At 36.8% G+C, this 14226-nt stretch overlaps 1 protein-coding gene across 1 annotated transcript in view; it reads right to left on the bottom strand.

Annotated features, from left to right (window-relative positions):
• MAN2A1 (mannosidase, alpha, class 2A, member 1) overlaps positions 1 to 14226 on the bottom strand; it is a 162313-nt gene that overhangs the window by 120539 nt on the left and 27548 nt on the right. Inside the window, exon 4 of the mRNA XM_011998208.1 lies at positions 13346 to 13517. Coding sequence (XP_011853598.1) covers positions 13346 to 13517 — 172 coding nt within the window. The remainder of the gene's footprint in view (positions 1 to 13345; positions 13518 to 14226) is intronic.

Genomic DNA, 14226 nt, shown 5'->3' with positions numbered 1-14226 from the left:
AAAATTAAACATAGAATTACTATATGATCCAGCAGTTCCAGTTCTAGGGATGGAAAGAAGGGACCTGGACAAGTATCTGCACACCCATATTCACAGCAGCATTATTCACAGTGGCCAAAAGGTAGAAACCACCCAAATATCCATCAAAGGATGAATGGATAAATAAGTTGTGGTATGTATTAGGTTGGTGCAAAAGTAATTGTGGTTTTTGTCACTACTTTCAATACATACAGGGGAGTATCATGTAGCCTTAAAAAGGAAAGAAATTCTGATACATGCTACAACATGAATGAGCCTTGAAGATACTATGCTAAATGAAGTAAGGCAGACACAAAAGGACAAATATTATATGACTCTACGTATCTAAGGTACCTAATAGAGTAGTCAAACTTGTAGAGACAAAAAACAGAACAGTGGTTGCAAGGAGCAAGAAGAACGGGAATTACTGTTCAATAGGTACAAAGTTTGCATTTGGGGTGATGATAAAGTTCTAGAGATGGATGGTGGTAATAGCTGCACAATGGTGTAAATGTTGTAATGCTACTGAACTGTACACTTAAAAATTGTTAAAATAGTAAATTTTATGTTATGCTTATTTATAATTTAAAAAACAGACTCAAAAAAAAAAACGCAGCACAATGTACATGGCATAGTATCATTGTATAATATATATGCCTATGACTTTATGTACATGTGCATATGTTTTCCCATACATCTACAAAATAAATACGAGCCTGGTCATAGTAGTTACCTCCTGTGAAAAGAGCAAAATGACAAGGAGACAGGAGTGGCTGAGTACCGTACTTTTCATTGTGTATCCTTTGTATATATTGGGACATATATTAAAAAGTAAATTAAACCAAATTTTTTTCTCAAGTATAAATGTTATAACCTGTGTTTCCTAAGCACTGAAAACTAACAAAACTGAGGCCAGATGCAGTGGTTCACATCTGTAATCTCAGCACTTTGGGAAGCTGAGGCTGTCAGATCACTTGAGGTCAGGAGTTCAAGACCAGCCTGGCCAACATGGCAAAACCTCATCTCCACGAAAAATACAAAAATTAGCTGGATGTGGCGGCACATGCCTGTAATCCCAAGCTACTCGGGAGGCTGAGGCCCGAGAATTGCTTGAACCTGGGAGGCAGAGGTGGCAGTGAGCCAAGAATGCAACACTGCATTCCATCCTAGGCAACAGAGTAAAGCTCTGTCTCCAAAAAAAAAAAGTAACAGAACTGTAGCTTAAAAATAGGCATGAAAATTTCTTTAAAAACATGTCTTGGGGCCAGATGCAGTGGCTCACATCTATAATCCCTATGCTTTGGGAGACCAATGCAGGAGGATCACCTCAGGCCAGGGGTTTGAGGACCAGCCTGGGTAATATAGTAAAACCCATCTCTACAAAAATATAAAAATTAGCCCAGCATGGTGGCATGCACCTGTAGGTCCTAGCTACTCAGGAGGCTGAGGTAGAGTATCACTTGAGTTCAGGAGTTTGAGGTTGCAGTGAGCTATGATAGCACCACTGCACTCCAGCCTGAGTGACAAAGACCCTGTCTCTAAAATTAATTAATTAATTTAATAGAAATAAAAATAAATTTCTCATATCGTTCAATAATCTGCAAAGTTTTAATAAGCAGGGGATGTATTTTAAATCTTTCACTGTATAGTAAACAATACTTCTTTCATAAAATACTCATTCAAAATAGGTTGAAAAATGTGAAAGAGGTTAAAGAATAAAATTTAGAAACTCACTACCTTGATATATATGCACAAAGGGTTATGGTAGCCAGAGTTTTTAACCAAGTTAATTTACTTAACATTATACCATGAACATCTTTCCATATCAAGAGAGACATATATCATTATGTTTATTGTATTGTACTGTATTATATTATTGTATTTATTATATTGTATGTTTATAATGTATTACATTTTCTAAAATATTTTTGAGATATAACAATATACAATACACATATTTTCAGCCTCATGAATTCTGACAACTGTAATCACTACCCAAAATAATATACAGACTACTTCCACCAATTCAGAGAGTTCCCTCATGCCCCATTCCAATCCACACTCACCACTCACCTTGCCCCCAAAAAACATTCTGACATTCTATTTCTATCACAATACATCAGTTGACTCTCCTCTCAGAATTCATAAAATGGAAATCAAACAATATTTACTCTTCTGTCTCACTTCTGCTTAACATTTGTGAGACTCATCCATATTACTGTGCATTTCAGTAATTTATCATTTTTTACTGCTAGGTATTCTGTTGTAGGAATATACAACAATTTTTTAATCCATCACCTTGCTGAAGGACATTTAAAGTGTTTGCAGTTTGAAGTTACTAGGAAAAAGCCTGTATGAAAATGTCTGTACAAGTCTTTATGTGAACATGTTTTCACTTCTCTTGGGTAAATTCCTAGGAGTGGAGCCCCCAGATCACATGGTATATATTTTAAGTTTGGAAAACTCTTTGGAGGCTTTTCAGAAAGTCGCCCCCATTTTACATTCCTACCCGCAATATATGAGAGTTTCTGTTGCTACACATTCTTGCCAACTTTTGACGTTGTCATCTTTTTTATTTTAGCCATTCTAAAAGGGTTGGAAACAGTATCTTCTAGAAGTTTTGATATGTATCTCCCTGATGGCCATGATTTACCCAGCTTCTACACACACACCCTCGCCGCTCACCCTCCCCAACTGCTGCTGTCTAATAAATGTCTTCCAGGTGTTTGAACATGCCCTTGTTAATCCCTGGCCCATACTCACCATTCTCTTCTCACAACCTGAAATTCCTTCTCTGCCCTCTGACACCCACTTCTTGACTGGCTAGTTCTAGTCATCATTCAGGTTTAAGCTTGAATATCATTTGCTTCAGGAAGCCTTCCAAGACCCTCTTCTTGCCTCTATAGAAGAAAACCCTTTATTGTTATACTGTGTTTAATTACATGTCTTCCCTGCTCTTTTCTGAGGGCTGGGACTAGGTCATTCTTGCTTATCTCCTACATTTCTGAAGCATAGCACAATAAATATTTGCTGAATGAATGGTAGAAGTAAATAAGGGAAGTCTTCAGAGATGAGGTAATATTTCAGCTGAGTGTTAAAAATGAGTAAGACTGAAATTATCCAGTGCACAAAAGGAAAAAAACAAAAATCCAAGCTGAACACAGGCAAATTCCTAAGAAGCACGAAACAGCATGTGTCTGAGGATACCCGTGGCTCAGAATGCGTAAGAGTAGAGTGTGAGGCAGGAAGTGATTGGAGATAAGTGATTGGAGATAAGGATGAGCAAGTTGGGAAGAATCAGACAGAAAAAGTCAGTATGTGTCCGGCAAAGGAGACTGGCCTGTTCCTTTTGAGACTGAAGCACCATAAAGCATTTTAAAGCAAACATGGTGGGACTCACATATTAGAAAACTAATTCTGTTGATGAAATGGCAGATACTTAGAAGTGGCACAGCTGGAAATGGAAAGACAATCTGGAGGTTTTCACAATAGTATGAGACAAGAGCAATGGAGATGAAAAGCAAGGGTCAGAGTCAGGAGACACTGAAGAGGTAGAAGTCACAGAGCTTAGGGACTGACTGGATGTCACACGAAAAGGGAGGTGGAAAGGCAGAGCACCACAGAGGTAGAGACTATTTGCCCACTGTTTCTGGGGCAAGACTGCCTGGCTTGGGTCCTATTTCCACACTTACTAGCTGGGTGACCTTGGGCACTTTCCTTAACACTCCTGCCTCAAATCCCTCAACAGAAGAACGAAGATGATAAAGAACCTTAACTCAAGAGAATGCTAGAGGATTGGCTGAAATAAATACAGGAGTGCTTAAAATGTGACTCGAGTGCCTTACACAGTAAGCACTCGAGTGTTATCTCTTACTATTGCCACTAACTAGAGAACAAGAAAGAAGTCCAGGCTGGATCTTTAGATCTGGAAGTAGTCCAAATGCCTGGTAATTAAAACAACAGTGTGGAAGAGCGTGCAAAATGAAGAAAACCAAGCAGTGTTCCCCAACAGGTGAGAAGAGGAACATTTCGGAAGTAAGCAGAAGAGGAAATCAGAGAGGTAATGAAAAAGGAACGGTCAGCAGTGTTAGAATAGACCCGAAAGTGAAAGAGCTCAAGGTCACTTCAAAGCCAAAAGAGGAAAGAATTTCGAGGAGAATGGAGTGGTCGATGTCAATGCTGCAAAAACATACTCTCTGAGGCTTGAGAAAGTATCCAAGGGATGGATGGAGCACCTGAGAAATCCCTCATGGCTTTTACAGGTCTCCATGACATAAACAGATGCCAGTGGTTGAAGGGAATGAGAGGTGGAAGGATAACCGCCTTACTCAAGATGACCTGGAATTGAAGAGGTAGGGATAGAGCATATACTTTCCAAAATAAACATAAACCACTACTTTGACTATTAGAACTAAAGTTATTTTAGACCCTGGTGCATTGCTTTCAGTGCTTTGATGAAACGCTAAATATCTTTAGATTCTAAACTCAATCCAAATCTGCAAATGACTTTGAATATCACAAGACACACTGTAACTTCCCATTGCTCTATAAATTTTATAGCAACCTTCAGTTAAATACCAAAAAATTCAACCTGCATAAAACATATAATGAATTAGTCTGAATAAGAACATTAATAGTCCAATTTCTCAGAAAACCCAGGATGCACATTAGTTAAGTTTGGATTCTTATTTAAGAATATAACATCAAATATTCTTCTGATTTCAAGAAGCAAGCAGAGATAGTTGAGAAGACGGTGGAAGGTTCACTTAAATATGAACCTAGGGAAAAAAAGGTAAGAAGATAGTACAAAGATTACATAAATAAAGAGTCTGCATTCTTGCCAAGGCAATGAAATCCACCAATTTGGTGAAGATAAAAAATATATACTAACTGATGGTTACCTTCCTCCTAGCAAACATTTGGAGCCCTTTTTAACACTAAAAGATCCACAAAGAGAAACTGGTCAAGACTTTGGTGAATATACAACCTGTTCTTAGAGTCTAACAACTCGGTGGGTTTCTCCACTCAACACTGGTCTCAATAGCAAGAGCAGATGCAATATAAAAGCTGTTTCAATATCTCAGAGCCCAGAGAGGAACAATGAATATGTAACATGCTGTATGCTAGTCAAAGGAAATGCCAAGGCTAACGTTTCAGCTGCTTGACTCTCAATAAGGGTTCACATTTTGATGTATTATAAACATCATGCAGTATTTAACTGCATTTAGCCAAAAATATTCAAATGTGAAGGCTAAAAAGTTTTAAAAAATTACTACACCAGTCATTTTCAAAATAAAACAAGCGTAGAAGATAATACACTGATTATTTAATGGAAGGCAGCTTCTTTTAAATCCACTGGATATGTATCACCAGTAGGTACCATGATTATAACTGACTAAATTATTTCAGATCACACAAAAAACAGAAAATATAGAAGTTGTTTACATAGATCTCTCTTCAGTTAACTAGATTTTCACTTTTAAAAGCTTATAGAGTTGAATAATAATGCTGCTAGGGGGAGGGGATAAGAATCAAACAAGTCACTGCTAGAATAGATTATGAGGATCGTTTGAGTTATGTTTCTGTTAAGTTCCCACAATCGATTGGTATTCTTTAGGGACAATGAAAGCTTACGTGGAACTCTGCTGGAATTAACAGGTTCTGTTCTGCAATAGCTAGCTTGCAAATTTAGGTACAGATATTTAATCCATAGCTCATCTTCAAAAAGAGAAAAACAAGCCACCGCATAAGCATTACACCAGAAGTCACACAAAAAAAATCTACTAGTAATGCCACTTAGTACAAGCTCAGAATTTTAAATAACAGGAGCAAACCTAAACATCTATTAAGTTTTCCTCCGAAAATATACATTTAAGCAACTAACACTAAGAATGTTTTGTTCAAGTAAGTGTTGGGGGTGGGGGAGATACTATTACTATAGTTCTACAAATAAATGTAGTAAGTGAATAAAAGTGAATTATTAGAGCTAGAAGAGAGAAAACTTTAGCAAATCTTGACCAGAAACAGAACTCATCTTCTCTAATCTGGCTATAATATATATATATATTTTATATATATTTTTTCCTTCAAGCAAAATGATACCATTGAGGATCAAGCCTATATTCCAGAATATTTTCCAATGCCAAAAAAGCTGTTCTCAGAAGGAGTCTGAGTGAGACAAAGATTGAGCACTAGATTCTAATCTGCAGTCCCCTCCAATATCTTACCATCTTTTATCTTTAATATTGGACTGATTCATGAAATTGCCATTTTTGTATATCAAAAGTAGTCAACTATTGGCAATTTTATATGGCTCAACCTAAGAAAAATAACCAACATAATAAAAAAAAAAGAAAGGGCAAAAACTTGCATCCAGGTAGAGTCAGGAGAAAGAGACCATCCGCAGGCCATAAAATTGGCAAGATTTCTGACAGATATGGTACAAGTAAAACTGAAATAATTCAAGTATTGACCTGCAACTGCCCTGCATGAAAAATCAGCATGGAATCCCAGCATAAATAAGAAGATTCTGAGAGATTCTGTCAACAGCTCCTAATCTGAAGGGCCAAGGGCTGAGGCAAAGCTGAATCTTGGTACAGATACTAATCACAGATTCTTCATCCTCATGGCACTTGTGTGAGCCCCCCTCTGCAGAAGTCTCTCTGCCCATGCACTTTGACTGCTGCAGAGGTAGTCTCCTTAATGAAGCCATGCTGCGAGAGAGCCAAGCATGGCTGGCCCCACCTCACCACAAGCAGCAGGCAGCAGACCCAGTTTCCTTCTGAGGTGGCTGGACTCTGTGAAGCAGCACCTTTGGACACACATCTCCTACCTGGCTTACAGGCCACACAAAAACAAAGCTAGATGGAGAAAGCCAGCCTCAGGCTCAGCAGCTACACCAAAGAAACAGAAAACCCTTCATAGATGGGGCACTCCTTTTTCAATCTTCTCATAGCCCAAGCTCCTCTCTTCTCACACCCTGTCCTATTTATAACCAGGGCACCTTCCCCAACTGCTGATCCCTGCATCTCATATAATCTTGCAGGATGTAATTCTCCAACAGAGGAACTAAGGAGGCATCCTAAGTTCCTATTAGCTAGCTTTCTGGTTTGCAAGCAATACAAACTGACTGTGGATACTGTCTTGAACACAGAGAACTGAAGACAGGATAAAAGTGCAGGTTTAACTAAGGGCTGAAGGAAAATGAGAGAACACAGGGATCTTATAACAGGAAGAGTCTTGCAAATACAAGGTGCTGTGAGGAATGATCAGTAAACATTCTTCTGTTTCTGCTTCCCTCCCTCCATCTGTCAGCCCTCACTTCACTCTCTAAAGATTCAAAGCCCTGGGAAATAACATGCTGATTAACTGAGCTCAGGTCACAGCTGACTTGTCTGGGCTAGGACAACAAGGAGGAGGAGCTGAACTCTTTGGGTGAGAGACCACTTCCCAAAAGGAAATTAGGTGAAGTGGATGCTGGTCAGCCAGTAATAACTAATACCCACAGCCAGGAAACTGAAAGTATTTGGTTAGAAAAGAAAGGGATTCAAGGCAAGTTACACCATGTTTTGGGACAAATTCCAGGTGTGGATACAGCTGTTGTTGCTCGCAGATAAATAAAAAGGAGGAAAATACTTGGACTTATGGACAACAATACAAAAAGCACAGAGGTAAGGTTAGAGTCAAACACTCAAAGCCAGAAAACACTCAATACCAGAGTACTGAACTGAGGGGGTGGTAGGGAAGACTCTTGGGAAAAAAACTCCCAAAACATAGTAAATATAACAAATTACAAATGCATATGAAAAAGAGAGACTAGAGACACAATAACAAGGCACTTGAATTCTAAAACAAATGAAACAAAAGCAGTAGTAAATTAGTAAGTACAGAACACATAAGCTAAAGAAACATTTGAATTGATTGATGGGAATCTTAATGGAAAGTTATACATACCTAGATATATAACCCTTAGTGAAAATTTAAAATTTCATAAATAAAGTAAGTGAGCATGGAGAAAAAGTTGCCTTCAATGAAGCATTACATAAGAAAGCTTTAAGACAGAAGAGAAAAAAAATTTTATAGATAAAATATCCCATAATAGGGACTGAGCACAATGGCTGATGCCTATAATCCCAGCACTTTGGGAGGCTGAGGCAGGTGGATCACTTGGGCCCAAGGGTTCAAGACCAGCCTGCACAACATGGCAAAATCTCATCTCTACAGAAAATACAAAAATGAGCCACCGTGGTGGTGTGCGCCTGTAGTCCCAGCGACTAGAGGGCTGAAGTGGGAGGATCACCTGAGCCCAGGAGGTTGAGGCTGCAGTGAGCTGTGATCATACCACTGCACTCCAGCCTTGGAACAGAATGGGACTCTGTTTCAAAGAAAAATTAAAAATTAAAAGAAAACTCTCCCATTATAGAAGACTTCAGCATTAAGAATTACATATGGTATCCAGGAGAAATACTCAAAGTCTCAAATAAAATTTTAAAAAGCACAAATGTTCATTGGGATCTTAAAATGTGCCAGGCATTGTGCTAAGCATGGTGTTTGAATTAATTAAATCCTCACAAAAACCAATAAAATTGGTTTCAATATTATCCTCATTTGACAAATGAAGAAACTGAGGTATAGAAAAGTTAAATAACTTGCTCAAAGTCAAACAGTAGATGGGACTTGGCAGAATTTGAACCTAGGCAGCCTGGTCCCAGTTCCCAGCCTTTAGAACCACCTTCAAGTAAAAAGGACAGCAAACTCAAGCAAACGAACAACAAAAGTGGCAGTATAATAATATTAATTATAAAAAGGAGAAAAGATGGTGTCAATGATGACACATACAGTTTACAATAAAGAAAAATAAATCTTAGTCTAGGAGTGCCCACCTTGCAGTCCCTGCCCCATAGTAGATGTTCGGAAAGTGTCTGTTGAATGAATGAATGAGCTAATACGGAAGCCAACAAAGATCAGGCAAGAATGGGAAAACACACACACACATACACATACACACACACACACACACACACACACACACACACAAAATATCCAAAAAATAAGAGCTGACAGGGGAACAGTAGCAAAAAATAAGTACAGTCAGTTCTGCTATAAACACTTGTTTTGAAAATGGGAATGAGTTCCCAGGTGATTGATTACATAAGGAAATAAATTTTGCCTTGCTTATGCACAATTCAGTCTCCAAGAAACATTGATGAAGGTACAAAACTTCCCTCAGCTGAACAAAGCTGTATAAGGAATGCACAAGGCACACAGACACACTTCAAACATCTACCAGCTCCCTCAGTTCATCAAGGGTTATGAGCCACAGTCATCACATGTGCTATTCAACTTTCCAACAGATTTCAGCTAACCTACTTGCCATTACTTTTCAGTAATAACTCGAATCGATATTCCTTCCAATACACCCTTCCACAAGCAAACTTTAGGCCTTTTTCAAGGTAAACTGGCATATTTATTTATGCATTTTTAAACCAATTTCACACAGGCAAAATTGGATTTGCATCTTTATTAGGTTTCCATCTCTTGTGTGTGTCTACGTCACTAATGAAGTTTTAGAGTGCTATGCTCTAACTGTACTTTTTCATGAGCCCTGGGTTTAATATTGCACAATTTTGCATAACACGATTTTTAAGAATGTGTATATAATATGACAGCAAAACTGAGTGTACAAAGATAAAAATAGCAATTGTAAAATCCTGAATTAGCAGATACCAAACTCTATATTCTACAAACACCACCTTTTCAAATACCAGTAGAGGCTTCATCAACATTGATTACACATTAAGTCATAAAAAAAAATTCAAAAAACTCTAAAGAATAAAAAGTATACAGGCCAGGAACAGTGGCTTATACCTGTAATCCCAGCACTTTGGGAGGCCAAGGCAGGTGAATCATTTGAAGTCAGGAGTTCAAGACCAGCCTGGCCAAAATGGTGAAACCCTGTTTCTACTAAAAATACAAAAATTAGCCAGGCGTGGTGGCGGGTGCCTGTAATCCCAGCTACTTGGGAGGCTGAAGAAGGAGAACCACTTGAACCTGGATGGCAGAGGTTGCAGTGAGCTGAGATCACGCCACTGTACTTCAGCCTGGGTGACAGAGTGAGACTCAGTCTCAAAAAAAAAAAAAAAAGTATACAGTCCATACTCTATGGCCATAAGACATTAAAGCTAGTTTATAATAAAGTATAACTGGGAAAAAAAAGAACTTGCAAACTGAAAATTATTTTTCTAACATACTTAAATCAAAAAGAAAACAGTAGTACAGTTATTAAATATTTACCAAAAAATACAATAAGAAAATAGCATATAAAAACATATAAAAAACTACTCAGCATATTGCTAAAAGGTAAACACACAAATGAACTTATTAAGTAGACTGGTTCATTTAGCATTAGTGAAACTGAGTAGAAGGAATTACAAAACATGAAAGCAGATAGGTCAAGAGTAAAAATTGGTAAAATATAAATAGGTTCTAGGAGGGTAAGGTGGGCAAAAACCAATAAAATTAAGTAAATCAAAATGAAGAAAAAAACCAGATTCCCAAAAGAAGCAACAAAAAAGCAAAAATAACTACAGATGGGATAAATTCTTAAAATCAGAAACAATCTGAGAATATCTATAAAATTATTTTCTTAGAAAATATGAAATATTATTCACGCTCAAGAAGTAATGTAAGACCTAAAGACCTAAAAAAAAAAATTTTTTTTTAGAGTTGAGGTCTTGCCCACTCACCCAAGCTGGAGTGCAGGGGCATGATCACAGCTCATGGTAGCCTCCAATTCTTGGGCTCAAGGGATCCTCCTACCTCAGCCTCCCAAGTCACTGAGATTATAGCCATTAGCCACTGCACTTGGCAAAAAACTTAAAAGTTAATCAAAAAATTACCTTTATAAAACAAACACCAATGCCTATGTGGTTTTATAAGACAGTTATTAATGTTTAAAAGGTTGCAAACTACTGTATCTAAACTACAGATTCAGAAATGTTGATGTGATCTGTTTGGCACTGTGTGTGTCTGTGTGTGTGTGTGTGTGTGTGTGTATATACGTGTGTGTGTGTATGCATGCACATGTGTGCATGTCCTGGTACATTAATCTAAATTAATAGCTAACATTTCAATGTAAAAATTCTAGGTATTTTACATAATATTTTGGAATTCTAGCTTGTCCTGAGTAACTGGAGGGATATCCTGACAACTCTGGTTCCAGTGGCAGCACATGGCTAGAGTGGACGTGGCTAGCCCCTTTGGATGAGGTAGTTAATTAATCCCAGTACTCATAGAAAATATACCCTTCACTTAAAGTACCTTCCTAGCCAAACCTGTAAGCATTTTAAGCCTCCTATCAGGAGGGAAAAAAAAAAAAAAATCCAATGGAAATTATAAAAATTCAATTCTCCCCAAATTATCTTTAAATGTTTACATCAATTTTCATCAAAATCCAAAGAGATTACTTTTTTGATGGAGTATGAAGAATTTAACAAATTAATTCTAAAGCACTTTGGGAAAATTAAATGTTCACTCATTGAAAGAACTTTTTAATATAGTTAAGAATAATGTATCATATATTTCAAAATAACTAAAAGAGAATTCCAATGTTCCTAACACAAGAAAATGGTAAATGTTTGAGGTGACAGATATCCCAATGACCCTGATTTGATTATATGTTATATGCTTATATTAAAATACCAGATGTACCCCATAAATGTGTACAACGATTACGTATCCATAATAACTAAAAATAAAAACTAAAAACATAAAAACTAAAAACAAAAAGACGAGAGGGAACTTCAACTGTCAATTAATGAAATATATCATAAAGGCACAACAATTGCAGTCAAACAGAGAAGTCCATGAAACAGATCAAAATGCCCAGGAACTAAAGCATATTTAAATATAATAAAGATTGCACTTCAAATCACTAGGAAAGGATGGACTAATTCAACCTTGGGGAGGCAGGATGGCGCAGTGTGCAAAGGAGACAGTCTCTGGAGCTGGACAGTCTGGACCACATGGAATACCAGGCTGCCCTGTGACCCTGGACAAGTCAGTGTCCTGATGTGTAAAACAAGGATAACAATTGTACCTGTTTCACAGAATTGCTTAGAAGATTATTATCTACAATTTGTAAAGTGCTTAGAACAGGTACTAATACAGTAAGCGCTGTATAAGTGGCAGTAAATAAATTAAAGAAAACAATTCACTATAAGATAATTCGTAACTCCAGGGGATACATGGAGATCAGAAAACCTCCCATCGTAACATATTTTTTAAAAAATCAGTTTTTTAAAAAGTGAATGGTAAAAAATGAAATTAGGAAGAAAAAAAGCACTATTTATTTGACCTCTAGATTGGAGAAAACTTTTTAAAACATGACAGCAAAAGCAATATCTGAAGAAAACAGAATAACAGATTTGAGAAGATAAATGTGTTAAAATTTTGTATATCAAACGCTTAAATATGAAAATAAAAATTTGAGAAAAAATATGAGTTAAGGAATATAAATACTCCTAAAAATCAGTAAGAAAAAGTATAATAGGCAAGTCACAAAAACCTTCACCTGTATGAGAATATACGCAACATTGTTACCAATGAAATATAAAAATTAAAATGAAATTTTTCAACCATCAAATTGGCCAACAGTTTCAAAAATTATATTGCTGACCAAAAAGCAAATAAATTGATATTTTCTATATGGAAGACTGAAAAATACACTGAAACAAACTTATACAGGAGTCACTTTAATTATATGCTTTAAAAAAACTTTTAAACTATTAAGTCACTTTGACCTAGTAATTCCATTTGTGGGACAAAGTTGGAACATAAGATTTTTTTCCCCCCAGGCAGAGTCTCGCACTGTCACCCAGGCTGGAGTGCAGTGGCACTATCTTGGCTCACTACAACCCTCTGCCTCCTGGGTCCAAGCAATTCTCATGCCTGAGCCTCCTGAGTAGCTGGAATTACAGGCGTGAGCCACCATACCTGGCTAATTTGTTTGTATTTTTAGTAGAGACGGGGTTTCACCACATTGGCCAGGGTGGTCTTGAACTCTTGCCCTCAGGTGATCCTCCCATCTCGGCCTCCCAAAGAGCTGGGATTACAGCAGTGAGCACCCAGTGGAACATAGGATTTAAATGCAAAAGATTCAAATGGCTTTTTCAGAGATGAACCAAAACCAATGAACATGGTATGTGAAGAAATATTTTAAGTTTCAGATATAAAGCTAAGAATTTTCACCATCTAAAAATTCAATACTTAATTCATTGTACAATTAATTTTTAATACTACCAAATTCCAAAAAAGTTTTAAAACAAACCTTTTAACAGCATCCTTCTTCTGAATATCTATAATATCCCACCACTTTGAAAGGTAAGAGATCTCAGACCAAATAAACTTCCTCCGTGAGTCTTCTTTCAGCTTTAGGACCATGTTATTAAAAATATACTGAGTCTTGTCTCTAAAGTAGTCATTGAAAGTCTTCAACCAACCTAAATCAAGACACAAATATACCACAAAGGTCTGATTCGTATGGCTGATTTCAACTCAGTCACATTCCACTGCATTACTTTGGACATCCTTAGAAGTTTCATTCATAGACATATTTTTAAATTTAACAGGTGTTTTCAATTAATGAAACTCCATTTTAGTTGTCATGAGACTCAGAAACCCACTAATATTAAAACAATGAAAACACTCTGAAAACTGCACAAATTCAGATATAAATGAGAAAAATAAGATAGATGACTGAAGGCCAAAAAGCAGTTATTTATATCTAACAATTATAGCATCTAATTCAATTTTTTATCTCTAGTTTAAGGAATTTTTTTTGAATTTTAAAAATCTAAACAGTGTTAACAAGTTGGCAGTACTGTTCTCAAAATATACGATCCAAATTTTATCCTCTCATGCCACGTCTAAAATTCTTCACCCATTAAATAAGTTAAACTAAGAAGAAAGAGATCGCAAGTATACACTATACCTAAAAGCTTGCAGCAGATCAATAAGGTAATTACAGCATAAATATGAATACTGAGAAGTAGAATTCTGCAAAAATACAGGTATTTGTTCCCAAAAGCTGTTCATTATTCAATTCCTTAGAAGCACAAAGTAACACTAATCAAACAACAAATGCAAACGCATAATAGGTAAAATTTTTCAAACAGAGAATTACAGATGTTGACAGCTTGGTTCTCTGTT

Source organism: Mandrillus leucophaeus, unplaced genomic scaffold, assembly GCF_000951045.1.
Source record: "Mandrillus leucophaeus isolate KB7577 unplaced genomic scaffold, Mleu.le_1.0 Scaffold560, whole genome shotgun sequence".
In the NCBI taxonomy this organism is placed as follows: Eukaryota; Metazoa; Chordata; class Mammalia; order Primates; family Cercopithecidae; genus Mandrillus; species Mandrillus leucophaeus.
This window is presented reverse-complemented; position numbering and strand designations above follow the sequence as displayed.